Below are 25,649 nucleotides of genomic sequence, written 5' to 3' on the forward strand. Positions count from 1 at the left end.
CAACCCGCAGCCTGATTTCATTTCTATGCCGCCTCCGCTCCTTGGTGCCGACCTGTCTTTCATTCCCGTCTGTCCTTGACCGTTGTGCACTGTGCGATCCTGCCTGTGGTGTCGAAATCCCCGCAGGCCCTCTCGAACCTATTACGCTCACGCCCATTCGCGCCTACGACCCGCTTTCACAGCCTCCCAGACCCGCGTAGGACCAAACTCCGTACCACCTAATGCACGCACCTGCACGCTGCGCCCGATAATCCTCCCTAATATATCCTTTTGCGAAGATTGCGTTGTGCGACAACATCGTGTTTCCAACATTGCGACCCCAACGCCTTGTCGCGAAGACCTCGACCGCCCTTTCAACACGTGCGCCTGCTAGCCTCCACCTGGGCACCGCAATCCTCACACCTCCACCGAGCCTACACCAAACCTATACACCCACGCGAAACTGGCGATTGTCGAATAATACCTGGGATACGCTGCTTCGGGTCGTCGCCCGTTAGCTTATCGATATGGCGGAAGGATCCAAAGTCCGCGCAGTCTTCACCCTGTGCAAGAACCTCGTACTGGCGGCACTGCTCTATGCCGCTATCTACGGCATCATCACCTTTATAAACGACCCCTCTGTTGCTGCGAAGGGCAAGATTGGCATTCCCGCCTTCCTGGACAAGGCTGGGCCCACGGAGCTGATCGAGACAACCAAGGCGGGCGTCAAGGTCAAGTTCGCCGGCACCACCAAGACTGTCACCATCAACCCGCACGCCAATGTCTTCAACCGCCCCATTACCGCCGTCAAGAACAAGGACGACTACCTGGGTCCCCGCCCGCATGTCGATACCGAGGCCGACATTGACATGCTGATTGAGGAGTGCCGCGGCACCTATGCTGGCATTGAGAAGATGAGGAAGCCCTTTGACTGCCTCAAGTTCTTTGCAGAGGGCGAGGACCGCTACTACAGCCTGCCAGAGCCCGCCGACCGCGCCAGCGCCCAAGACCCCCGCAACGCAGACTTCATCAACGCAGACGGACACGGCAAGACGCTCGAAAGCTATACCCCTGTGAACGACGCGATTGCTGCCAACGGAACCAACATCGGCACCTGCCCTGGCCCTATCATCCCATACCACACCTACTGGACTGGTCCCGCGACCTGGCGAGTGGAGGTCTTCATCAAGAGTTACCTCTACACCCAGAACCTGGCTTGCTCTCGTCTTTGGCTATGGCTTGACACCGACCACAATCCGAACGCCGTCTACAACATGCTGAACAAGGATGCTCTATTTGCCCGTTTCCTGCCTCTGGTCGAGCGAGGTGACATTGTTGTCATGCCCTGGAAGTTCCCTAACCGCATTCCACTGGCTACCGACAAGGAAGACAAGAACGGTTTCGACTACTACAGCAAGCCCGGCGCCGTGAACGCCAAGGGAGAGAAGGACGTGGCCGAGAACATAATTGAAGACAGGGATGGCCAGCAGTGGCTCGTCCTGACCCAGAAGCAGATGACATTCCTTCCGGTCGCCGTATCCGACGCCGTTCGCTTCATCGTATTACACATCTACGGTGGTGCTTACTTCGACATGGATGTTCTGATGCTCCGGGACATGCGACCACTTCTACTGCCGAAAGAGCATGCCTGGGCAGAAAGATGGGCAGCACACCCCCACCCCGGTGACTACAACACTGCCATCATGTCACTCTCGGCAAACTCCTCCCTCTCATCCTACTTGCTCTATGGCGGTATCAGAATGGGCGTCAACTTCCATCCCCGCGTGCTTGGACGCATGGCCTGGAAAGACGGACGCGACCAGGAGTTCAAGATGTTCGAGACCGCCGCTTTCGACCCCATCTGGACGGAGTTCAACTGGGACCGCGAAGGACGCTGCACAGTGCCATGTATCCGGGACTACAGCGCAGTTTTCAAAGGCAAGATTGGTGGCGTCAAAGACGAATGGGAAAGCTACGACGGTCCACAGCTCAACCGCATCGACCTCAAAGACGCGCAACGCAAAGAGCTCAGAATGCCCGCCAGCGATTCCTTGGCCAAACGCGGGGAAGAGAACGTACCCGCGTCCGCTGCGCTGCCAACTCCCAATCACGGCGACAAAGAGCATCCCGATTCGTTCCAAGCCACGCTTGACGAGGAGGCTGAGCTGAGAAAAGCTGGTGTGATTACTGACTACGTCTTGTCGGAAGACAAATTCCCTCCCAACAACCGCACGCTGGAGAACTTCTTCCGGGGTGCCTGGACATACCACATTCACAACCAGGTAAGTCTCAACAGAATTTCCAACATGTTGTTTTGTTGCCACTCCGAACCCCGCTTCTGCGCATCTACATAGTCCGATGTCCCTGCAGCAGGTATCTTGGCAACGGCTTGTTCCCCACAAAAGAAGGAAAAGCAAAGAACATACGCTAACAATGCATCTCAGTGGATGAAGCATCCCGAACCCTCGTCGTGGATATCAGTCCTCGAACACGCCCACGACGGATTCATCGCCGGCAAGCGCACGAACCCTTACGGCGAGAAATGGACTGGTCCTACTCTCATGCCATACAACTACTGGCCTGAGTACGTGTGAGGCCCCGGCAAAGACCGAACCTTAACCCCCCCTTCTGCGACATCGAGCTACCAGCGGATGCGCAGAGGTTGCCGTGTCGAGTGCTGTCGCTTCGGGGGAGACAGACAATCCCTCTTCGTCAGGCGAATGTCCCATCGGAGAATTTGTGGTGGCCAGCTACAGATCCCCCCTGTGGCTTTCTGCTATGGAAACGGCCAGCGCCTCTTCGACCACATATCAATCACCCATTTATGGATCACGATACGCCCAAATTCATTTTTCGTCAAAAACATAAGCGCGGCATAAAAGCCAGATTTCAAAGATGGTCTGCTTTTTGGAGTTTCTGGTGTTGATTTTAGTACTACTTCTTCAATTGGCTCGCTTTCGCGGCATATACCCTTCGTTTCTTGTTAATTGTTCTTGACTTTCCTGGGCCAGTGTGGTACTTGGTGAGGTCTTTTTGGTGTTGGGGTATCTTTCGTAACAAGCTATGGTTGATAGTTAGTTGGTAGGGTGGGCAGATCTAACGATGTGGCGTCATGGCCAGAATTGAGGAGACTAGAAATGGAATGGATCTACAGAATTTGTTTGGAGTTATTGTTGTGTACATGTGTGCTGATTGGTTCGAGGTTTCTAAGTATTGTCTGTTGTGTGGGATTCTGCGTGACGGGATGAGACGGTGGCTTTTGAGCAGGGGAGCGTCGATGGATGTAGTAGAGTTTGAATTTTGATACGGGTTAAGTGATGCGATGTATATTCGTGATATAGGTATATTTCCTAGCTCTTTGGTTTGACATGGGTTAGCATAGCTGAGCTTGCTCTGGTTACTTAGACTTCTAGTGTATTTGCAGATTCCAAACGTTAAATACAGTGTACGCTGTGAGTCAGCTTGCATCTCGACCTTGTAGAAGCCTTCTTATCAAGCGACCGAAGTTAGTTCCTGAGAAAGTGCCTATGATGTGGTAAAGTTTGAAGAAAAGAGGCTGCATACAGCGTTTGAGACACAGCGGGCAGATAGCTACAACTTGCACATGATGTTATCTTTCTTCTCTGATAACAATCGCTAGCTATGTTTCTAAGTACGCTCTTATCGTACCTAATGGTAAGATCTGCGGCTAGAAAAGAAGCGTTCAAGACTCTAAAACAGAGCACAAGCTTGCCGATAAGGCGCTGTTTCCTTCATCTCTTCTGAGGTAGAAGTGTCTACAATTTATGCAAGGCATGCAGTGACTACTATTGACGTGGCTACAGACAAGGTATTCTAAGCCAATAAAACCACCGCAATGCATTTATGTAGGGAAGAGAAGTCTAGGTACGCAGATTTGAAGCATACTTGTTGTGGGAGCCGGGTAAACGAGGTCAGAAGTATACAGTCTATCCCAAGAGATCGCTACCTAGGTAGCAATTCGTCTAGGTTACAATACACTCTACTTTGCCTAATAGGTACTATTACACGCGATACCACCCGTTACCTACCTCACTATCGTTACTCTTGACGTGATGCAATGATACCTGCTTTCCGATAATTACAACAATTGTACCAGCCTGCTTAAAGTCCTCGACAAGCGAGTCCCCTAATGTTAACAAGCCCTGAGAGCGATATCTAGTTCATCCTACCATTCATGAGAGATGATGGCCCATGCAAGGAGTAGCAGACAGGGAATTTTGCCTATATCGTTTTTGTCCAAAGAAAAAGAAGATAGCAGCCATAGCGGTCACACGGAGTCGGAGTGATATCACCAGAGCCGCACTACAATTAACCAACGGGCATCGGATAAAAGGCCATAGTCGTGGAGCCGCACACTAACACATCATCCAACGGGACGCATGCCAACAGCCGAGAGTATGGAAGGTTCTCAAGATGAAACAGTATCAAGTGCCCAAGTCTCGGTTGCAACAATACGGAGTATCGTCCATAGGTGTGATTTCCTGACCTGCCTGTTCGCGGTACGATCACCCGACGGGCTGCAGTCCGCCTCGTGACGAGCCCCATACAACGCGCTTCTATGCCAGCGGAAGAGCGCGATACTTTGTAAAGGTCCGAGAGTGTTCCCGTTGATACGGCTACAATACGGCTACGCAATGCCATCCCACACCAATCTGTCCATGATCATCGTCTCACATGCGTCGAGAGATCCTGGCCATGTCCCGACCCCCACGCGTGTCAAACGGGTCCTCGTGTCTTGCACCGTGGAAGTAACGTTCCAGAATGAAATCCGCCTGTTCTCCGGAGTCACTTGGTAGGGTATCCTTGCTGTGGAGCCAGATCTGACAAGCGCTTTTCCCGAGATTCGTCCTGTACCTTGCTGGTGAATGCCAGCAGGGATGGAGCATGACAAACGTCTCGAGTGATGCGTGCGTGAAGGTCAAGCGGATCGGCATGTACTGCATTTTAGACTTCCGTCCCGGTGCTTTGGTGGCGGTGCGGCTGGGAGAAGGGCGTTGCAAGCGTCGTTGAGCGCAGCTCCTACCTTCGTAGACGTTGAACCATCGCGTCTCTTGGGCCAATGCAAGTCGCCGAGGTACCAAGTAACCAAGACCCGGGGACACCGACGTGGAAGCTGATCTTATATTCTTTTGCGGCAGGGACTGACGTGAGATGAAGCAAGTCGGGATGTGGTGGGAATCGGAGATCGGTTAGTAGACGCCGTAAGGACGCTAGTCGAGAAAGGGCATCGCGCAGACTCTATCAATTTAGTTGACGTTTTTCCAGAACCCAACCTGCCAGCGCGGACCGATTCACTGACACTCCTGCCTCAGCTTTCCCACGCGAGGCGCTCTCGAGCACGACTGTCACAATCCATGGTTTGATGCATGCCGGGAAGTGACGGAACCCAAATACGCTTTTCACCACTCAGACGGACGAGATCTTCACTATGACGTCTAGAAGAGTTTTGAGGCTTCTCATCCTCGTAGCTGATCCTCCGCATGGGATAAGATGAATGCGAAAAAGCGGGGTCGCGGCAAGGGCCTGTACGCGTCCGCGCTTAGCAATATTCGCATACCGGGTACCATGTATACACTGAGGTGTTATGAACGGCTATCGCCAATTTATCCATCTTCACCCCAGGGTTTCATCGTCTCCTTTGTTTACAAACTTGGACCGCAACGATGTTGAAGACGTTTGACAGCAGCACTATGAGTGAGGTGACTGGTAAACCTCATTCAAAGGGTTCCGACAATTCGGCGACGCCAGCGAATCCATCGTCCGCGGTCCCACAGCCTACGGCACCTCCCGAACCCCCTCGCCGCCAACAGATGCGCAGCTGCGACTCATGCAAGCGCGGCAAACGAGCCTGCGATGCAGACAAACGCGTCGACTTTGCGAACCAGACATGCTCCAACTGCCTTCGAAAGAACCAAGTCTGCACCTTCAACTGGTTGAAGACAGCATCGGTGACTCATCCAGAGCGAGAGAGGAAGAGGAGACGCTCAGAGGAGAAGAGTGATAGCGATCAGCTCGAACAACATGCAGCAAGTAGCTCTGTCAGCTATCAGTATCAAATACCACCTGGATCTACGGCGAACGAAGCTCAATACGAAGTACAAGATCGATGGACACAGTGGTCATCATCCCAAGACGAAGACGAGACGCGCGAGGACTACTTCAAAGACCCGCCGAGTGACGACGTTGATAACATATCGGATGAATCGATACATTCGCTGGATCTAGACTCAGTGCAGTTGGGGAGGAACAATGAGCAAGGATTGCTCCAGCCGCGATACTCGCGGAGAAGCTCTTTCGCTCTGCGTCCTCATCGTCGAAACCAGAGAGACGATGCCTCATCCCCATTCATGGACATACTGTTGGGGGAGAGAACGTCTCGGGGCTTTGTGACCAACGGGCTACTTCGCATCTACAACGACAGCATGGAAAACTCTCTCTCATGTTGGCTCACAGAGCACAACTGCCCGTATACGATGACGCGCTACAAGCCTTCTCTCCTCTCGGCGAGTAAGGCTACACGGGAATGGAGTGGTACCTGGTCAAACAGAATGTACAACCGTGTACTTCAACTTGATCGAGCCTACGCGACCCTTCGCATCCGAAAACCAACAAACGAGGAAGAACGTACAATCTCCAAAGCACTCAACATGGTCATCATGTCGTTCGCGTCACAATGGGCTCAAGCAGGCGAAAGAGGGGCAGGAGGTCGTGCGACTGACCATCAGTTTACGGCAGACAGGTTTCCTCAGTCGAATGAGTTTGAGCGATCCATGCAAGAGACACTCTGGCATCAAACAGCTAAGCTGCTACACGAGGCTGCTGACATCGGTTCTTTCCGTGTCATCTTTGCCTTGATTATCTTCTCGCTGACCCAACGGCCCCTAGACACTACACAGCTACATGCACGTACGGATCCCAGATTGCGAACGCATTACGAACATTTCCAAGCCCTGGTACAAGACGATGACGCCCCCATCTTCTTGGAGATAGCTTTGCGACAGCTACTCGCCCAACGACGGAGACTGGAACGCGTGGAACAAGACCTGGGACGAGACCCTCTTCAGCAAGAAGACCGAGATACCTTCAATCTGTTATACTGGTTTGGCGTTATGTTCGATACCCTATCTGCAGCGATTTCCCAACGACCAGTAGTAGTGGACGATGAAGACAGCGAACTACCACCTCCAACCACCGACGCGTACACGGAGCCGTTCACGTGGTCTAACCCTCCTACCACTTACACGGACCAATTTGGAATGCGGACAAATCCTTCCATCCTTTCCACTGAGCCTCCGGCGACTCAGGCCCAGGAAGGCAATGCGGTGTGGGGTGATCTCTTCACACGCGATGGCACATTGGAAGTGGACCCTGGAGCAGCGCGATGGCCATGTAGCTACAAGGTCGCCGCCGCAACACTCAGCTCCGCCGCACCAGTGAAAGTACTACTATACAGACGTGTCGCCCACCTCCAAGCGTTGGTGTCGCGGAAGGTTCCACCAGCTAGGATCGAGGTGAGTACAGAGACGTGATATCCCCTCTCTTCAAGGCCCCTGGCTGATCAATCCATGAGCAGTCAGGTATAAACGGCGCATTCCACGTCTACAACCACTGGCATCGCACGTACGCGCCCTTCTTCGCCGACTGCGTAAAACATCACGCCACCCTCCCCACACGCGTACAATCCTGGTACACCCTCATAGCAGGCCACTGGCATCTCGCTACCTTCCTGCTTTCCGACTTACTCCTCACAATCGACAAGACAAAACTCTCTTCGCCCAACGAACGCACCCTCCGACAGTCATCAAACCTCGTGGATACGCTGCGCCGCCAAAATGCACTGGCAGTCGCCGACCTGAGTCTCGCTAGCATACACAGCGTAAAAGAGAAAGAGGGAACAGATGAGTTCCACTTTGCGCTCAGCCAAGCCGCGCTGTTGACAGAGCCGTGGACTGTGGCTTTCGTGCGCTCGTTATGCAGAGCTGGGTACGTCTTGGTGCAGGTCGTGGCGTCGGAAACGATCGAAGAGGAACGCGATCAAGCGATACGGAGATGTCGTGATTGCATAGAAGGTCTCTGGTATCTGGGCCGGAAATCAGACATGGCGTTTCTCGCTGCGCGCTATCTGTCGGATATGCTGGATGAGGCGATACGCGATTCGAGTACACGGATGATGGCGGAGGAGATGGGTAGTGACAGTGCGACTGTGTCGTCTCAGTTTGGTACAAGCTCGAGTCCTGGGACGGATGCGGGGATACCGGGGTATCAGCAGCCGTTTGGTTCGATTGGTGCTTTTCCATCGTGGTCGGATGCGGATTTGATGGGGAGTTGTCAGCCGGGTACTAAGATCGACGAGGGCGATGTGTTGAATATGGAGACTCCTTTGAATGTTGATAGTGCGTTGCTTTGGGACTTCAGTCTGCAAGGGTAACGACATGTTTCTAGCAATATGAGAAGCAAGAACTACCCGACGAGCCTGGAGGTGCTCGTGAGATCCATCGATGACTATTCTCTTCCAGTTCGTTCACGACAAGCAAGACAAACATCGCAACAACGAAGCTCGACCATGTATATTTGCACTCCTCAGATGCTCGACAGAGCATCGTAAAATCTACCTACCACGAACCCCACCATGCAACAATCCCTTGGCGTTTCCGATCCCTTCGAGCGGCCTAACCTTGTCATGAATATACAGTCTATGTGGAATGTCGCAGACGCTACATACATCATTCCGGGCGACATGCGATACCCTGGTTGGATCGGCAACTGGCCCCTACCCATCCTACGATCCTTAAGCTATCTAGCCAGTGGTATGCCGGGCGATGGGGGACGGCATCGATTCGTGGAACTCCTGAATCTCGGCTATACGATAAGGGTGACAGACGAGTCAACTACTCATGAACCGCAGCTACAGGTATCTGATCTAGAGTTTGTCCGAGACAGCGTTGGATTGCCACCGGCGGCTATGCCAGTAGAGGAGGAAGCCGCCCCAGCCCAGAATGATGTTGCAACCCCCCAACCACGTCCACAACGAATACTTCCAGAAGATGAAGATGACCCGGAGACTTTGATGAAGAAGCAGGAACTGTGGATCAAGTACTACTGGAACGTCACTGATATTAAAGCCCTTGTTCCCCCAAACATGCGGCAGCTAGACAAATTTGGAAAGCCGACCAATCGGCCGCTGCACAGCTGCAGCGACCAAAGGAATCTGACGAAGTTACTTTACCAGCTAGCTCGCATCACAAAAGGTCGAAAGGATGTAGCATGGGCGTAGATAGAAAAGGCGTGGAGGACAAGACCAGCAGGCCGGGGAGGAGGCAAAGCGTTTGCAGAATCAGACGTCAAAGTCGCTCTTGATCACTTCCGTGACCTACGTGAAGAAGAAGAAGATGATGACTCTGTTACCAACAGTCGAAAGCAATTACCTATTGCACCTTCAAACCCCGACGGGACTACCGGCGAGGAGGGTCAAGATGGCGCGACGAACGCCCAGCGGGGAAGTCAGCATCTCGATGGAAGGCAACGGAAGAGACGACGACGTGAATCTCGAGCCACCGAACCCAACACTCAAGACGGTGCCGATGACCAAACGCTACTGCCCGACGTGGATATCGCAGAGGCAGGACTCTCGATGGCTCACAGCCGACGCTCATCAGTCATGGCAAGACGTGACAAGGACTGCGCGAGTAGCATAGCGACCCACGACGCTACGGTTGACGAGGCTGCCTCGAGCTTACAAGGTGCGCGTGGAGCATCGAACTTACCGCTAAAGAGGAAGATACGGTATTCACTAGACGGAGATGAGACAGATGTTGATGAGGAAGGTGGCAAGACGGGTGATGACGAAAAGGATGAGCGTGCGGAACTGGAGCACGATGAGCTGCAGCCAGAGGATGCGCAAGAACCACCAGAAAACTGGGCCATGCCGTTTGAGACGGAGGACGCACCACAAGATGGGGAAGTTGAGGGTCGGGCAAGAGGTTGAAGCAATGTAAATAAGACGTAGTGCAGATTAGACCTCAGGCTAGTACATGACATAAATAGCGGTGCCTGCGACTGTCACGTGTAATTGTAGCATGCTTAATTGTTTATTACTGTGCCTCAATGGCGAGTGGGGCTTAACCGATCTCGATATGTGCCAATAGACGTGTGGCACACTGCAGATCCAATGTCGCACAGCAGCAAAAGTACGAACATGGGTAAATCGAAGCCTCTATGAGCTGATTCCTCGAACGCCGCGCAAGTTTGGGTTTTGAAAGGGAGTTACCCCGCATTGTTCGCCTCTCGCCAAAAGCCCAACCACCTCAGCTTCAGAATGACGAGCGAGAATCCCGCCCCAAACACGCATGCACCAACTCAGGTAAGCAATTTTGGACCTGAAAAAAGCGGGCGGTATTGATGCTATGCTGTAACTCGGCAGCATGCACCTTCAGAAGTGGATACTACCCCCAAAGATACCCATATCACGATCGGAGATGTCAAATACGATGTCGACCTCTCGCAAATACCTTATCTATCATCCTTTGCCGATTTCCAAGCCAAAGCCCAGCCCGACGCCATCGATTTGGTCCACGGCCCAATACCTCTTTTCGACGTAGCTTTGAAGGGAATCCAATCGGGTTATCGACAGTGCTTCAGGAATCTTCCCCCCGAGCTTCAGCAATACCACGTTCTATGCGAAACATACGAGTTTCTCGGCATTAACGTCCTCGAAAAACGACGTATCGACCAGATCTTCAGCGATCTGAGGATCTGCAAGATAGATTGGGACCCAGAGGATGAAGATACCAAGGGTGTTAAGTCGAGAGCACGCGACGCCGCTTTCAGGTTGCTGTATCTCATCCTGCTGGGCGAATTTGAGGATGATAAAATGAATGGCGACAAGGCGTACAACGCAGTGTTGTTCGTGTTATCCCATCCCGCGACGTTCAAGTCACGAACAAGAACCGTAGTTCGGGCGGCGTATGAGGAACGTTTTGTTGCCTCGCGGAAGCAGATAAAGAGACTAGATCAATGGCTGAAAGGAGATACTGCAGATGATAGCGAAGAAGCTACCACTACAGATGAGGAATCGCCCGAGGAATACTATGGACCGGACGAGGACTATGAATCGGATTGGTCGTAGGGATTGGGGAAGTATGTGCGGTTACTTAGGGAATCATGATTTCATTGTCAAAGCCCCGGCGATCACGTCACTTAATCAAGAGAGAAGTGAGAGGCAATCACGGATGCTTGCTTTCTTCACAGATGATCACAGTATTCCATATTGTCTCGCGTGACAGTAGCAAATAGACTACTGCCGTCTTGCCCATATATATCACTAGCAGGACTGCTCTTCTATCAGTCTCAAAACCACCATCTACTATCAATAGCACCATGTGTCTACCAGAAGACCATCCCGATCGTGAAGAGCGAATAATTCTCGCGACGAAGATAACATCTCAATGGGAAACCACTACCACAAGCACTACATGTATTCCTCATTCCATGCGCTACCCGAAAGACCTCCAGTGGTGGCCTATTGAGATCTTGCGGGCCTTGGGTGACCTCGCCGACGAAATGCCAGGTATCGACAACGGGAACAACGTCTACGATCTACTGGTAGTGGGCAAAATGAAGAGGATAAAGAACAACTCGTCAGCAGAGATACAGCTCAGCGACATAGAATTCGTTCGAGGGCGCGTTCGGGCGGGAGAAGAGAAGGGAAAGCAGAATATGGTTGATGCAACTATGGATGATGACGGTATGTTCATATCTCATACAGTGTTTGAAGTCGCAAAAGAGCTAACTTGCGCAGAAGCAGATTCCACCTGACACACATCTGATGATGGCGAGGTAGTCCATCCGGCTGATGATATAGACGAATTCGATGCCGCTATCGAGCCGGGCGTGACTTCTGGAGCAACTCTTCTCCCAAACGCAACCAATGCCCTTCCACCAGCTATACTCCCCTCCGAAGATTGATATTCCAGTCTTCATTTATCAAACTGTTAGTACGCCTAACAAGATATCTTAGAATTGCCTTAGCTAAAGGGTAGCAAGGAGGTTACATACTAGTAAAAAGTTAGCAAAACATCTTAAGAGCTATTTATAGCAGCTACTTTACTCTACCCTAAGGTTCTTTTAAGTAATTAAAGTACAATCTTAATGTTTTACTCTTGTTACAGCTTTTGATCCTACAAATCTGAAGCAACACTTTGTCTCCCTAAAGCTAGATATTGTATAGTATTTGCACCTAGAGCTATTGCTAGAATTACTACTGCAACGTATCTTCCTCGTACGGCAACGAGTGCACGTTGCCTTAGCGCGACGGATTCTCGCTGCCAGCCGTTGCTCTTCGGTCAGTGGTCCAGGTCTCCGCTTTCGTGCTTGTTCGCAGCTTGCTGCATTGTCCGATTCGTGAGGTTCCTGACACTCGACTCCAGATTGTTCTTCGTTGGCGATCAATTCGGGTTATTCATTGGACTGGGTAACCGTGTCGGGCTGGCTGCCAGGAAAGGGTTGAGATGGTTGTCGGCCCGCATTGATAGCTTCCTCTTGGTCTCGCATTGGTACTGTAGTTTGTGACATTCTTTAGGGTGCTTGTATGGAAGTGTTGGAGTGCTCTTTCCTATCCAGTGCGCTGATCTGGCGGCTTACAGAAACAACGAAGGCGTGGCCAACGATGCAAACGATGGAGCAGAAGAGGAGATTGGTTCAGTATGGTTATATCTTGGGTCAGCCAAGCTTTTGAGTGGAGTTTGTCGTGTAACAGCTGTCTGAGTATCGGCTACTACGTCTGTCGTGGAACATTGGCTCGCCTGATTTGGGAAATCTAGAGCCACAGCGTATGATACATTGGATGAGCGCGTGTACATCCAGCTCGATGAAAACTAGCATCCTCGCCCGTCTCTTGAAACAAATAAAGATTATGTTGTACAGGAAGTCTGATAGATACGTTCTGGCTAAGAACGTGTAGCCCCAAAGCCTTGAACACTACCAAAGAATGCCGTAGCGGAGCTATTAAACCCTAATACTTTCGATCTCTACCATGCAAGAGTGTAAGATACCGTAGTAGCTGCGTAATGTCCCGCTAAGACTCCCAAATCAGGGTATAGCCCTCTACTGTGTATTATACTGCGTCACTACTACTGCATTGTGGTATCGACTCCGGCATCGACTCCATTCATCCGTCAGGAAAGACTCCCAAAGCTAGCCTGTTGGACCTGATCAATTAGATTTCTAGTACTGAAGCTAAACAAAGTTCACTTCATCAACATGCTAGTGGGCTTATACGCCTTGCATCAGGAAGGAGAGTAGAGGCAGAAGTTAAGACATTTAGCGGGTCCTCTGGCATTATATATCGGTTTACGAAAGAACATGTATCTCAAGACTTCCATGTTATAAGTCAAATCTAGGATCGCGCTAGGCGTCAACGGCAACAAACTCCTTCTTAGTTCACCTCTATAATTTGCTTCTGCGCTTTTTTGTGTTGTTCGTACTGCTCGATGATACGATCACGCTCGATGATATCATTAGGATCGATGATATCATTACGCTCGATGACATCATTACGCTTGGATAAGTCGCGATCCTAAATACTGTTAAATAAGGGCACATCAGTTAATATCTAATACATACCCTTGTAGTCTGCCTCTTCGCTATCATAGATTCTATAATCGGCCTCATGAAAGCTTTACGCTCAGATGAGAAGCTACATTCCTAAATCTTGTTAAAAAAGGGCAGATCACTTGGAGGCCGATGCATACGTCTATGATTTGCTCCTTCGCTTCCATGGATTGTAGGATCGACTCGATGAGATCGTCACGCTCAGATGAGTCGCTACAATCCTAAGCTCCGTTAAAAGAGTGCAGATGACTTGATGGCTCATACATACCCGTAATAGGTTATTGAGCTGCCCAATGAAGAGGTGGAGAAATTTCAATTCCTTGTGGTTATCTCGGCGCCTGAACATGTCAATCCACATGGAGCATTGCTCCATGAGAATCACGAGAGGGAAATCCCGATCTTCATAAGCCTCAGGAAGTAAGTAGGTCCTTTTTAGCGAGTACACTTCCCTGGAACTCCTTTGACGGTAAGCACGATGATGTAGTGTAGAATGCCCTTTGATCGTTTGACCTCGGGTAAAGGTTATCGAAACCTCAATCGATCTGTAGAGCGTATGAAGACGCAACGCTTTCTCTCCGTCTGGGCATACAGCACTTTTGCCACGGCCCAGCAGGTAGTCTTTGGCGGATTGGTGGACGAAGAGGACTTCATCGTTCTGCTCTAAGAGAAATGACCCACATTCTCGAACGATGTCTCGCATCGTTGATACTTTATCACCAACTTCGTCTAGCTCTTTCACCAAATAGGCCAATTCGTACGTCTCAAGAGGTCTTGGTGATGTCAGCACGACCCCGAGCACAAACTTGTAAAGCTTCGATTCCGGCTCATCTAAGCTCTGAACTTGCTGGAGCATCCTTCCATACAGTTGTTCGAGCCCAGGAGGGAAGGCCTGCATGTCCTTTTCGTAAAACACGCGTTTCGAGAACTCCAACCTCTTGCAGACTAAGGCTACCCATAAGAAGGTCCCTCCGGCGTTTTTCTTCAGGTAGTCGCGGATCGTTTCGGCATCCGATGGACCCAATCTCTTCTTATCAGTCAACGCTTTGACTTTGTGTTCGATGTAAGTATCGACCGCATCAAGAATAGCTTCGGATTGGGGGTCGAGTTGAAGATGAAGCATTTGAGGATGCTCAGTAAGCACATCGCGAATAGCGTTCCAGCCGCGCGATGAGATTATCCACTTGGTGTGTGAAAGCTTTCTTGAGATCTGTACAATCAGTTCCAAGAGTCTTCTACGATCGTCCGGGTCGATGCATTCGTCCATAGCGTCTATGATGAGGTAGATGTTCCCTTGCCGTATATGTGAGTCATCCAGCATACTGGTAATGATCTTAGACAGAGCCGTCCACGTGTTTGCGTCGTTGAATAACTTTTCGCCCACGCGATCATACTCCAGCCGTACATGGCGTACAAGTGAGGGCTGCTGACCGATCAGATGATGAATGAGACCCCGTAAGACTGCCGTTGCGTTGTTGTTGTTCGGTTCCGATGTCTGGCAGAAGAAGTAAGATATGAGATCACCCGCCGCCACGGTTTGTTCGAGTGCGTCAATGATGCCGCACATAAGCATGGTTTTGCCTTGACCGGGTGAACTAGAAGTTATTAGAAATTATTGCTCACCAAACCACGTCAACCTAGGGAAGACCTGAACAGGTCTGGAGCCTACATCGACGCCAGGCCACCTATCTTGTATGCTTCTATGTTGATGTAGGCTCCAGACCTGTTCAGTTTTTCCCTTATATGAGGTGAAACCACGACATCGAATGCTGCTAACTCACCCTTCAACCCAGAGTAATCGCCCTTCGCGGTCATCCTGCCAACGCTGATAGTCCGCGTTGTCAAGTATCCATCGGAAAGAGCCATCCAATAATCCTCCTTTTGCTTTTTCCAGCCGTTCTTTATCGTGGCTGGGGTTCGTCTGGAACAGGTCTTGAAGACACTTGTTGTCGTCGGCACTCTTCGTATACGCCAGAGAGTGCGCCGTTTGTTCCTGGATACTCGTCACAATGTTATGCAGGCTTATGTCCTGTGACTCGGCCTTCTCCGCAATAGTTTGGAGTTGGTTGCGGATCTCATGCGTGTTGAACTGAGCTGCATCTTGGCGTATTGATTCTTCCATCTCCTTGATCGCAGCCAGCTCACCTTCCCAATCATCCCACTTAACAAGGTCTCTTGCAAAAACAGCGCCACGCCGGCGATGGTATGTAATGATACTTTTGATCTGGTATGCCAGCAGACGAGTGTAAAGGTCGACGAGATTCTTCTCGAGTTGATCTTGCAGCGGCTGCGATCGTCGGGCTTCTTGGTTTCTCTCTAGGAGAAGATCAGCTAGATGCCAGTACCAATCCATCCTCGATACGACGTAAGCGATTCCATCTCTATTAGAAGACTGTTGGGTGAGTGGATTCATAAGTATCTGACATGCATCAGCGATGTGCTTGCATCATCAAAGTTCGCCAGCCATACATCAAGAGCAAGGCAAATCGGTACCCAAGCTATAGAGGCTTCTGGAGAAGCTCTGGTAGCTGTTGCGACGCTATCCTTGACGACATTGAATACCTGCAGGCCTTGCGCGACTGCTTCGTTAGTCGCAGCTGCCTTCTCCGTCCTGAGCAACCCAGAGTCAACGAGCTGTCGCATCTGCAGTGATCTTGGCTGCCCTGAGCTGATGTTGTTGATCTGTGTATCGAGGTCCACGGCTTTAAGCTCTTGTCTATCGATTTGGCTTGATAGGATGCTCTCATAGTGTTCGATCAATTTCGGATCCTTTGATTTGAGCTGGTCGTATGCCAGGTTCCATAGACGTCCGGGTAAGCTCTCCGCTACCAGTTCTGGGGTGCTGGTGCTCGGTGACTGTAGATCCGTCGTGGAGGAGGTTTTCGGCCCCTCCTCGCTCCGCTTCTCTTGCAAGTCTTCACTGGTGGGCACAGCGACTTGTGGTGCCGGTGTCCTAGGCCTGTCTCGATCCTTTCGGCGGGAGAACCTGAACAAATTGCAACATCCCATTATTGCGGAATGTATCGAAGGTGAGTATGAAGTAAGGCGAACTCGGAGTGAGAAACAAGATGCGATACGGCCTTGCAGCGACTGTGCCGCATGAAGCATGTGTGCGGGGGCCTACCTCGACATCATTGGCCATCCACCCACCATCCGATAGCATGCATAGGGAAAGTATGTCGCCGCAAATTAAACAAGGCTGTACTCATCCGATGTAGCACTCGATGATTGGATCAGAAGGGCTTGTACACCGGAGCGTGCATACATGCCACTGACTTCGGGTGCAGTGAACACCACCGTCGAAGAATGCGCCATTTAGTGGTTTCAGATCTTGCGCTGAAGTCGGATGCCGTCGCGCGGTGTTGGGGTTGTTAGAAGTGAACGACGTGGACGCGTCGGTGTTGTCTGAGATTTGCAGCGCGACTTCCTGCCCATCTTATCAGCGACTAGCGTCGATAACGTCATCGATCACCAACACCGAGCCTCACGTATCCCATCCCATCCACACCGAGCCAGCTAATCATCCCGCAACCAAGATGTCGCCCAATTCTTCCACCACAGAGAAGATAACCCAAATCTACACCCCCAGCCCCTCCGCCACCGAACCCGCCAACACCCAAGCCGTCATCTCAGCCCTCAATCTCCAAGTACACGTCGAAGGCGGCTACTATGCCGAAATCGATCGCAACCCTCTCACCATTCCCAACCCTTTCTTAGTGAAGAACGGCGGCGATGAGGAAGAGGATGTGAAGAATACAGCGGAGAAACCCATGTCAGGTGACAATGCGATCAGGAACGCGAGCACGAGCATATACTATATGTTGAGTGCAGTGAATCCGCAGGGACACTTTCATCGGAATAAGGGGAGAACTGTACGTATGACCCGACCATCATTGCCTACACCTGTGCGCGGCAAATGCAAGGCGTTGGGGACTGTACCTTCATTAAGGTTATTGTGTCAACTTGCCTGGCCGCGTCTTGCGGCCCTGCCCTGTATCGTTGTTGCTGGAATAACCCTATCATCCACCGCTTGACATGCGTGCGGTGGTTGAAACATATTACCGATACTAACTGCCATATGAAGGTACACACCCTTATCTCAGGTCGAGGTCGTTACGTCCTCATCCACGCCGACGAGCCCGGCACTAAGAAGCGCATCGAAACGTTCGTGGTTGGGACTGACGTCACCAAAGGAGAGAAGAGCGTGTGGATTGTTGAGGGTGGGAAGTACAAGGCGAGTTTTCTGCTTGATGGAGCGGAGGGGGAGAGATTGTTGATCAGTGAGGTATGTGCTTTCACACATGATCGTTGACCCCGTGTGTCTGACTAACGCGACTTTCCAGACTGTGATACCCGGCTTTGAATTCTCGGATCATGACTTCTTGACGACGGACAAGTTCAAGCAGATTGTTACGGATGAACAGGCGAAGGAACTGGAGTGGTTGGTGAGGAAATCGTGAGACCACAACCAGTACCAGATGCATCACGTCGGATATGCAGATTCACCTGCAAAAAGCAAATGCGACGCTAATCAACTGCATTGACTGTGGCGGAACGCGATGTCGCGTCTTCACGTGTGCGTGATGAAATAATGGCGGGGCGCTATCGATAACGGGCAAAATTGTCGATATTCCGTCACGCAATCCCACGCTCAGCGATTCTCTCAGCAACACAACCCAAAATGACTTCAACATTCGGCCCAATCGCCGGTAAGTAGTCGCGCCGATTTACACATTCATTTTCTAACGTTTGCCTAGAACAACACCAGGACAAATTCGACCTCGGAATCTGGCACGCGCTCTTCAACTGGAACAACCTCACCGTCGCCGTCCAAAACCAATGGGGCGGCCCCGACTCCTCCGATAAGCGCGACTGGCTCGCAGGCCAAATCTCCGAACTCTTCGCCGCAGAACCGCTCACAGACCAAGAAGATGTGGAAGTCGTCCTACTACAAGTCCTCGAGGACGAGTTCGGCGTGCGCGTAGAAGACGAGACCGAAGTCGCTGTCGCGCGCGAAATCATGGCGATACGGAGGGAGATTGGCGAGGGCAACACGGCGATGGTGGATGCGCTGCAGAAGAAGTGGGAAGATCGGAAGGGCAAGGAGGTTGCGACTGGGAGTGTTAATGTCAAGGAGACGAATCAGGACTTTGAGGGGGATAGTGTGGATGAGGAGACGGATGAGGATGAGGATGTGGATATGGATGATGCGCCTGCGCTTGTGCCTGCGAAACCGAAGGCGGCTAAGCCTGAGCCTGAGATTGATGAGGATGGCTTTGAGACGGTGGTTAGCAAGAAGAAGAGGTGAAGCGCGGAGGGGAGAGGAGATGAGCAGCGATACCAAGCCAGCTAAGGCAGTGAAAGGTGGTAGCAATAATGTGGACAATTACTAGACAGTGTAGCTTAGCTATTCTGCGGCGCAACCTTAGGTAACCTTAGCAAGCGCTATAAAAGCGCACTTTAGCTATTTTTACTTAGTATCTAAAATAGCTTAGCACTTTAGAATTTTTAGCTTATTTATTCTTAATACTATATTAGATTAGACTAAGATAGATCTAGATTTAAGATACGTAGAACTAAAATCTTTATTCTTAACTTTAGTATATACCTAGTATAGTCTAATAAACTTAAGTTTTATTACTAATACTATAGTAGTATAAAAGTCTTCTCTATTAGCTTAGCTATAAGTAACTTATATAAAGATAGAACTTAAACTATACTTAGAGACTACTTTAGTAATATAGACTTACTACTTTAAGTTAAATATATAATAATTACTTTATAATAAATTATAGTATAGCTTTAGTAAAATTTTAAACTATATATAGTTAAGTTTCTTAGCTAATACGTAGTATACTTAATTACTATCTAGTTTAGTTATAAAGTATATCTAGTTTAATTTTATAAACTCTAGTTAGTTACTATTAACTTCTTACTAATTAATACTACTACTAGTAATACTATTAACTATAATAAGCTTTTAAACTTATACTTAGATAAGTTACTAACTAAGTAACTTTTTCTTTTAGGTATATATATAATCTAAGTATACTATAGTATAGCTTATACTAAGCTCTTACTAATTTAATTTATCTTAGATAGATTATAGTTACTTTATTTAGTGTAGTTATACACTATTAGACTTATTTTATAATATATTTATAGTATCTTCTATATATATAGTATCTAAGAAAGACTTAAAAGAATCTCTAATAAAGTGTATATAAGTAGGTAGCGTTTAGAGTAGTTAAGAGTCTAGTATATACTTAGTCTAGTTATAGTTTATATCTTACGCTAATAATAAGTAAAGTAATATTTAGTTTACTTATATAGTAGCTAAGCTACTAGTATAAACCTCTTTTATACTACTATAGAATATATATTACTAGCTAAACTTAGAGAAGCCTTCTAAAGACGTATATATATATTATCTAGATTATACTAAGTTTATTTCTAACTTATAATAGCCTAAGTTTTTAGATATTAATATTAATAGTAATTCTAGTAATTATTACCTAGATAATACTAAAATTAAACTTAATATACTAGTTAATTTAAATAGTAAAGTAGAAGTTAAGGCTAATAATAACTTTATTATCTAGAACTAAGATAGTACTTAAACTACTTCTTTAGAGGTATTAGTGCTCTTTTATATAACTATAGTACTAATATACTTTTATATCTTATCTACTAGCACTATATATATAGTAAAGTTACTATATATAAAAATCTAATATTAGACTCTTTTAGTAGTTAAGGTATAAGAGAATACTTAGTCTATTTTAGCGTTTTACTAATACCTATAAAGTAATCTAGTATAGCTATAGCTAAGTTTAGAAAAAAGATATAAATAAGTTAAAGAATTCTAAGACTAATTATAGTATAAGAGTCTAAATTCTAGATAATATTAAATACTATTACTATAAATATAAGTACTAAAGTATTAAATACTATAGCGCGCTTAGTTCTTAGGTATAAAAGTTATCTTACTCTTATTATAGTAAGAGTATAGTTAATACTATATATAAAATCTATTTCTATAAGAATAGAAACTCTATATAGTAAGAGATCTATAGATATATAGTAATCTAGATTCTACTAAGTTTAGTCTAATAGTTATAGCTACTTTATAGCTATAATTAGAATCTTTTATCTTAGAACTTTATATAAAGAGTATAATACTAAAACTTATTAGCCTACTATCTAGTAGAATATAAATGTTATTATAAGTTAAGAGCTATCTTATATCTTCTCTATACTATACTAATATAGAGACTTATCTAAGTATAGACTAACTTTATAAGATAATATCTAAAACTCTATAGTACTATATTATATATACCTATTAATACAACTCTAGTATTTAGTAGAGTAAGTATTTTAAAAAGAAGATTTCTTCTAAATATAACTTAGAGATACTCTTCTTAATATAATAATTCTAAGAAGATTATATATCTCTAGTAATAACTAAGTATTATATTATAGAGTAAAATAAAGTAAGAAAATCTACTTACTATACGTATATATAAGAGCTATCTTAGTTAATACTTATATTAACTAGAGATTACCTACCTTACTAGTAAAGAACTAATTATTAACTTTCTAACGTAATTTCTAGAACTAGATCTATATCTAAATATTTTCTATATCTTTATTTTAGTTAAAATTAAGACTAATTCTATAATTATTATAGTATTCTATAATAACTATAACTATCTACTATTTCTACTATCTAAGCTTCTACTACTTATAGAGAAAGAGTTACGTTAAATTATTTACACTATATAAGAAGGTAATTAAAATATAAGTACGTATATACTATTAATTAAGTACTAACTAAGACTAATTCTAACTAGTAACTTTATTATAAAACTATTTTTTCTATAAACTACTTTAAGATAGAAGCCTAGTGTTAGTAGCTAAGCTACACGCTTCTCTAAATAATCTTAATATACTCTAAGCGCTTTATTATAAAAAGAATTTAACTATAATATATTATAATAATAGAATTAAGAGTATTAAGATATATTACTAAGTAGAGTATAGAAAGCTAGATAAAGTAAGTGTAGAATAGAAGTAATTCTAGTATACTCTAGACTAATATTATCTAGTATATTAAACACTTCTACTATAATAGAAATAACCTAGTTATTATTATATTTTTCTAGTTTTAACTTACTCTACTCTAAAATAGTTCTTAGCGCTAGTTTTCTATTAATATAAGTTTTAAGCGTATAGCTACAAAATCTATATAAAAGATTACTTTTACTACTTACTTAGAGAGCCTAAATAAACGTATATTATATAGTTTTTACTTAGACTAATTTAATATAGTACTATAGTCTATATAATTACGTAGGTATACGTTAATAGAGACACTAGAAAGATATACTAAAAGGTATTTACTAAAGTATTTTAAGAATAGCGTATAGTAGAATACTTTATAAACTAGTATTACTAAAATAGAACTAGAATTTAAATTATTATTATAGATATATGCACTAAGTAGCTTAGTAGTATATTACTATACTAGTAGAATATACTAAAATTACTTATATATTTATAAAATTTAGTAATTATCTTATATATACTACTTGTAATAGTAGAGATTAGTAATAGTATATTATATATATTATTATATTTTACGTAGTTTACTTTATAAAAAAGATTATAAAATTAACTTAGAGTATAAACTAGAATATAGAAAGCTTAAATAGAGCTATTAAAAATCTTATTAACTATAAGATATTAGAGAAATATAACTATTTTATTAAGAGTCTAATTAGTATATCTAGAATATACTAAGTTTATACTAGACTAATATTTTAGCTATATTCTCTAATAGTAAAATTAGCGTCTAGGTAAAGAATAAAAGAGATAGAAGTATATACGCTGTAGGCCTATGTCTTATAAAGTCTCTTATTAAGTCTAAAGTATAGTAGAATATCTAATATTAAGATAGTAATAATTTAGAGTAGAATTATTATAGAATAAACTCTATAAGTAGAGCTATATCTCTAGTAAAGACTATTAGTAAGTAAGTTACCTTAGAGTATACTTAATAGACACTATACTAATACTACGTAGTATAGAAGTTATTAACTATAGTAATAGTAAGGTATATAAGACCTATATAGTCTATAGTCTTAAATAGATATATAAAAATACTAGTTTAAAAGCACGTCTAAAAACTACTCTAGATAAAGCTAAATATAAAAAGCGTAATAAGTAGAATATTTAAGACTACTAAGCTAAAAATAGTCTAGAAGTAGTCTAGAGTAACGTACGCTTATTATTATAGAGCTAATAGTATATCTCTTCTACTAGTATTCTATATAGCTTATTTAAAAGCTTATTTTAAAAGTTATCTTAGTTATTTATAGATCTATTAGCTAGTTTCTAAGGCCTAGTCTAGAGGTTAAGTAGTTAAGTGTAAGAATATATCTAGACTACTTTATAGTTAGCATTAACTAACTAGTCTATAGTAGTTTAGAGATTTAACTAATAATTAAGATAAATATATATACTTATATATATAAGACGTATATATAAACTAGTTTTACTTTACTTTTACTACGCTAATAAATATAGTTAATCTTAACTAGTAAGTTTCTCTTCTATAGAAAGCTTACTACCTATAAAAAGCTTACTACTTATTAGAAGCTTTCTATCTATATAAAGCTCTTCTATTATAAATATATAATATAGTTTAGTATCTATATTATACTAATAGGCGTCTAAGAATATTCTAAGTTACTACTTAACTATAGGTAGGTAGATAGCTATACCTCTATTTCTCTAAGAGCGTGCTCTTTAGGCGTAGATAGTAGCTTAAGAGTTAGTAAATACTAAGAGAATACTTACTATATTCTAGAAATATTAGACTAGTAGAATTAAGAACTAGTTCTCTATAGTTAATCTATAAGCTTAAGCTTTACTAAAATCTACCTAAGTTAATACTATAAAGTAGTAGTAATATAATACTAGTACTATATTTAATTAAATAATATTTATTTATCTAAATAAAGTAATAATATAGGTAAGAGATAAAGAGATAACGTAATATAGCTAGAGTTAACTAAGTATACTTTATAAACTCTATATTAATCTTAGAATATAGTAGTTATAGAAATAGTTATAGTTAAGAATAAAGAGTACTATATAGATTACACTAGATTAGCTCTACGCTACGCGCTACGCTTAGCTAAGGTTAAGAATAAGGTTAAGAATAAAGTTAAGTATAAGGTTAAGTATAAGGTTAAGTATAAGGTTAAGTATAAGATTAAGTATAAGATTAAGTATAAGACGTATTAGTAGATTACACTAGGTTAGATCTACGCGCTATATAGTGTACTTAGCTAAGATTAAAAATAAAGTTAAGTATAAAGTTAAGAATAAAACGTATAGGTAGACTATACTAAGTTAGCTCTGTGCGCTACGTAGTGCACTTAGCTAAGGTTAAGAATAAAGTTAAGAATATAGTTAAGAATAAAGTTAAATACCTAAATATACTCTAGCTAAATAGCTAAATATAACTTAGTTAGATCTTAGTAAAGCTAATTAATAGTAATACTAGTGTCTTAGCGCGTCTGTGTGCTTTACTTAGTATCTATTTCTATTTTTTCTATTTACTTTTTATTCTTAACCTTATACTTAACCTTATACTTAACTTTATTCTTAACTTTAGCTAAAATCTATTTTAGTTTACTCTACTTCTATTATACTTTCTCTATTATTTACTATAGTCTACTATATAAAAGCTTCTAAACTTATAGATTATATATATAAACTCTTTTATATATAGTCTTAGTATAATTAATTTATATAGCCTATATATAAAAAGTATATAATATACTTTAACTAACTAGAGCTCTTTCTATTTCTATACTAAGTAAGTAACGTAATATTAATATTAGACTAAGTATAATCTAAGACTACTATTACTATAAAGAATCTAGATTTTCTCTTATACTAGTATATAAAGAGCTAATTATACTATAACTTTAATATTAGTGCTAACTCTTCTACTTATAAGATATACTTATAGAATATAAGTAGTCTAAGTATATTTCTATTAATATATAAACTTAGCTTTAGTAGAGTACGTTTACTATAGAAGTAGCCTATTTACGCTATCTTATAAGAATTTATATATATATTAGTTATAGAGTCTACTAAGACTATACTTATTTTATATAAAGTATAAGGCTTAGAGAATAAATAATAGAACTAGCTAGTTCTAAGTAAATAGCGTAGTTAGCGCGTAAGTATAAAGCGCTCTAAGAGTAATTATAGTCTAATCTAGTTAGGTTACTAGTTCTATATTCTAGAAAATAGAGCTTATTAGAGGCGTAATTTTCTAACTATACTACTTTCTTCTCTAGTCTTTCTACGTAATAAATCTAATATTAAGATTAAATCTAGTCTAGTTATTAACTTTAATATAGTTATAGAGCTATATAATAGTATAGATATAAGTATATATATATACGCTAAAACTATACTTAGTTTAGTTCTTACTAATACCTCTTATCTTTTAGAACTCTAGCTATAAGAATACTAAGTCTTAAGCTAATACTAGTACCTCTCTTAGTAATACTATAAATAAACCTACTAGAGTAAGTAGTAAGACTATACTTAAATATAATCTAACTAACTAGATATATACTAAAGAAAGTAGTTTAGAAGATACTCTAAGTAATATAAATAAGAAAGTTTAAGAAAGTGTAGAAAAGAGAATATACGTAGCTAATAAAAGAGATTTAATAGAGTCTATACTTATACTAGGCCTAAGTAGTTATATATAGAATAATATAGTAGTAGCTAGTTCTAAAGTTATAACTTCTCTAACTAATAATATACCTAGATAAAACTTAGTTATATTATATATTAGAGATAATATTATAAGTAATATAGTTATATCTAGTAGTAAGAGTATAAGCTAGTGTAAGAGTATACTTAGTATATACTTAAATACTACACTAGATAGTTAACGCTAAGACCTACTAGTTAATATAGATAAGAGTAGACTTATACTAGACTTA

The 25,649-nt window shown here is 43.9% G+C and overlaps 7 protein-coding genes across 7 annotated transcripts; 6 read left to right on the forward strand and 1 right to left on the reverse strand.

Moving 5' to 3' along the window:
- Nucleotides 1–506: 506 nt before the first annotated feature.
- J4E78_010601 (uncharacterized protein) lies at nucleotides 507–2,573 on the forward strand (the record flags this gene model as incomplete). The annotated part of the gene is made up of 2 exons (XM_049371177.1): nucleotides 507–2,261; nucleotides 2,424–2,573. The coding sequence occupies 2 exons, from the start codon at nucleotides 507–509 to the stop codon at nucleotides 2,571–2,573; spliced, it is 1,905 nt and encodes a 634-aa protein (XP_049217119.1).
- A 3,117-nt stretch (nucleotides 2,574–5,690) lies between these two features.
- J4E78_010602 (uncharacterized protein) lies at nucleotides 5,691–8,428 on the forward strand (the record flags this gene model as incomplete). The annotated part of the gene is made up of 3 exons (XM_049371178.1): nucleotides 5,691–5,699; nucleotides 5,724–7,511; nucleotides 7,574–8,428. 3 exons carry the CDS (start codon nucleotides 5,691–5,693, stop codon nucleotides 8,426–8,428), a joined length of 2,652 nt encoding a protein of 883 aa, XP_049217120.1.
- A 201-nt stretch (nucleotides 8,429–8,629) lies between these two features.
- Nucleotides 8,630–11,125, forward strand: J4E78_010603 (uncharacterized protein; the record flags this gene model as incomplete). The annotated part of the gene is made up of 3 exons (XM_049371179.1): nucleotides 8,630–9,216; nucleotides 9,292–9,968; nucleotides 10,455–11,125. The coding sequence occupies 3 exons, from the start codon at nucleotides 8,630–8,632 to the stop codon at nucleotides 11,123–11,125; spliced, it is 1,935 nt and encodes a 644-aa protein (XP_049217121.1).
- A 362-nt stretch (nucleotides 11,126–11,487) lies between these two features.
- Nucleotides 11,488–11,964, forward strand: J4E78_010604 (uncharacterized protein; the record flags this gene model as incomplete). Its single annotated transcript, XM_049371180.1, has 2 exons — nucleotides 11,488–11,743; nucleotides 11,840–11,964. 2 exons carry the CDS (start codon nucleotides 11,488–11,490, stop codon nucleotides 11,962–11,964), a joined length of 381 nt encoding a protein of 126 aa, XP_049217122.1.
- Nucleotides 11,965–14,018: 2,054 nt separating this feature from the next.
- On the reverse strand, nucleotides 14,019–16,614 carry J4E78_010605 (uncharacterized protein; the record flags this gene model as incomplete). The annotated part of the gene is made up of 4 exons (XM_049371181.1): nucleotides 14,019–14,066; nucleotides 14,198–15,200; nucleotides 15,387–16,024; nucleotides 16,075–16,614. 4 exons carry the CDS (start codon nucleotides 16,612–16,614, stop codon nucleotides 14,019–14,021), a joined length of 2,229 nt encoding a protein of 742 aa, XP_049217123.1.
- Nucleotides 16,615–17,141: 527 nt separating this feature from the next.
- J4E78_010606 (uncharacterized protein) lies at nucleotides 17,142–18,065 on the forward strand (the record flags this gene model as incomplete). The annotated part of the gene is made up of 3 exons (XM_049371182.1): nucleotides 17,142–17,477; nucleotides 17,690–17,890; nucleotides 17,949–18,065. The coding sequence occupies 3 exons, from the start codon at nucleotides 17,142–17,144 to the stop codon at nucleotides 18,063–18,065; spliced, it is 654 nt and encodes a 217-aa protein (XP_049217124.1).
- Nucleotides 18,066–18,286: 221 nt separating this feature from the next.
- J4E78_010607 (uncharacterized protein) lies at nucleotides 18,287–18,913 on the forward strand (the record flags this gene model as incomplete). The annotated part of the gene is made up of 2 exons (XM_049371183.1): nucleotides 18,287–18,314; nucleotides 18,363–18,913. 2 exons carry the CDS (start codon nucleotides 18,287–18,289, stop codon nucleotides 18,911–18,913), a joined length of 579 nt encoding a protein of 192 aa, XP_049217125.1.
- Between the last annotated feature and the right edge of the window lie 6,736 nt (nucleotides 18,914–25,649).

This window comes from Alternaria triticimaculans (assembly GCF_023758025.1).
Source record: "Alternaria triticimaculans strain BMP 0046 chromosome Unknown scaffold_35, whole genome shotgun sequence".
Taxonomy (NCBI): domain Eukaryota; kingdom Fungi; phylum Ascomycota; class Dothideomycetes; order Pleosporales; family Pleosporaceae; genus Alternaria; species Alternaria triticimaculans.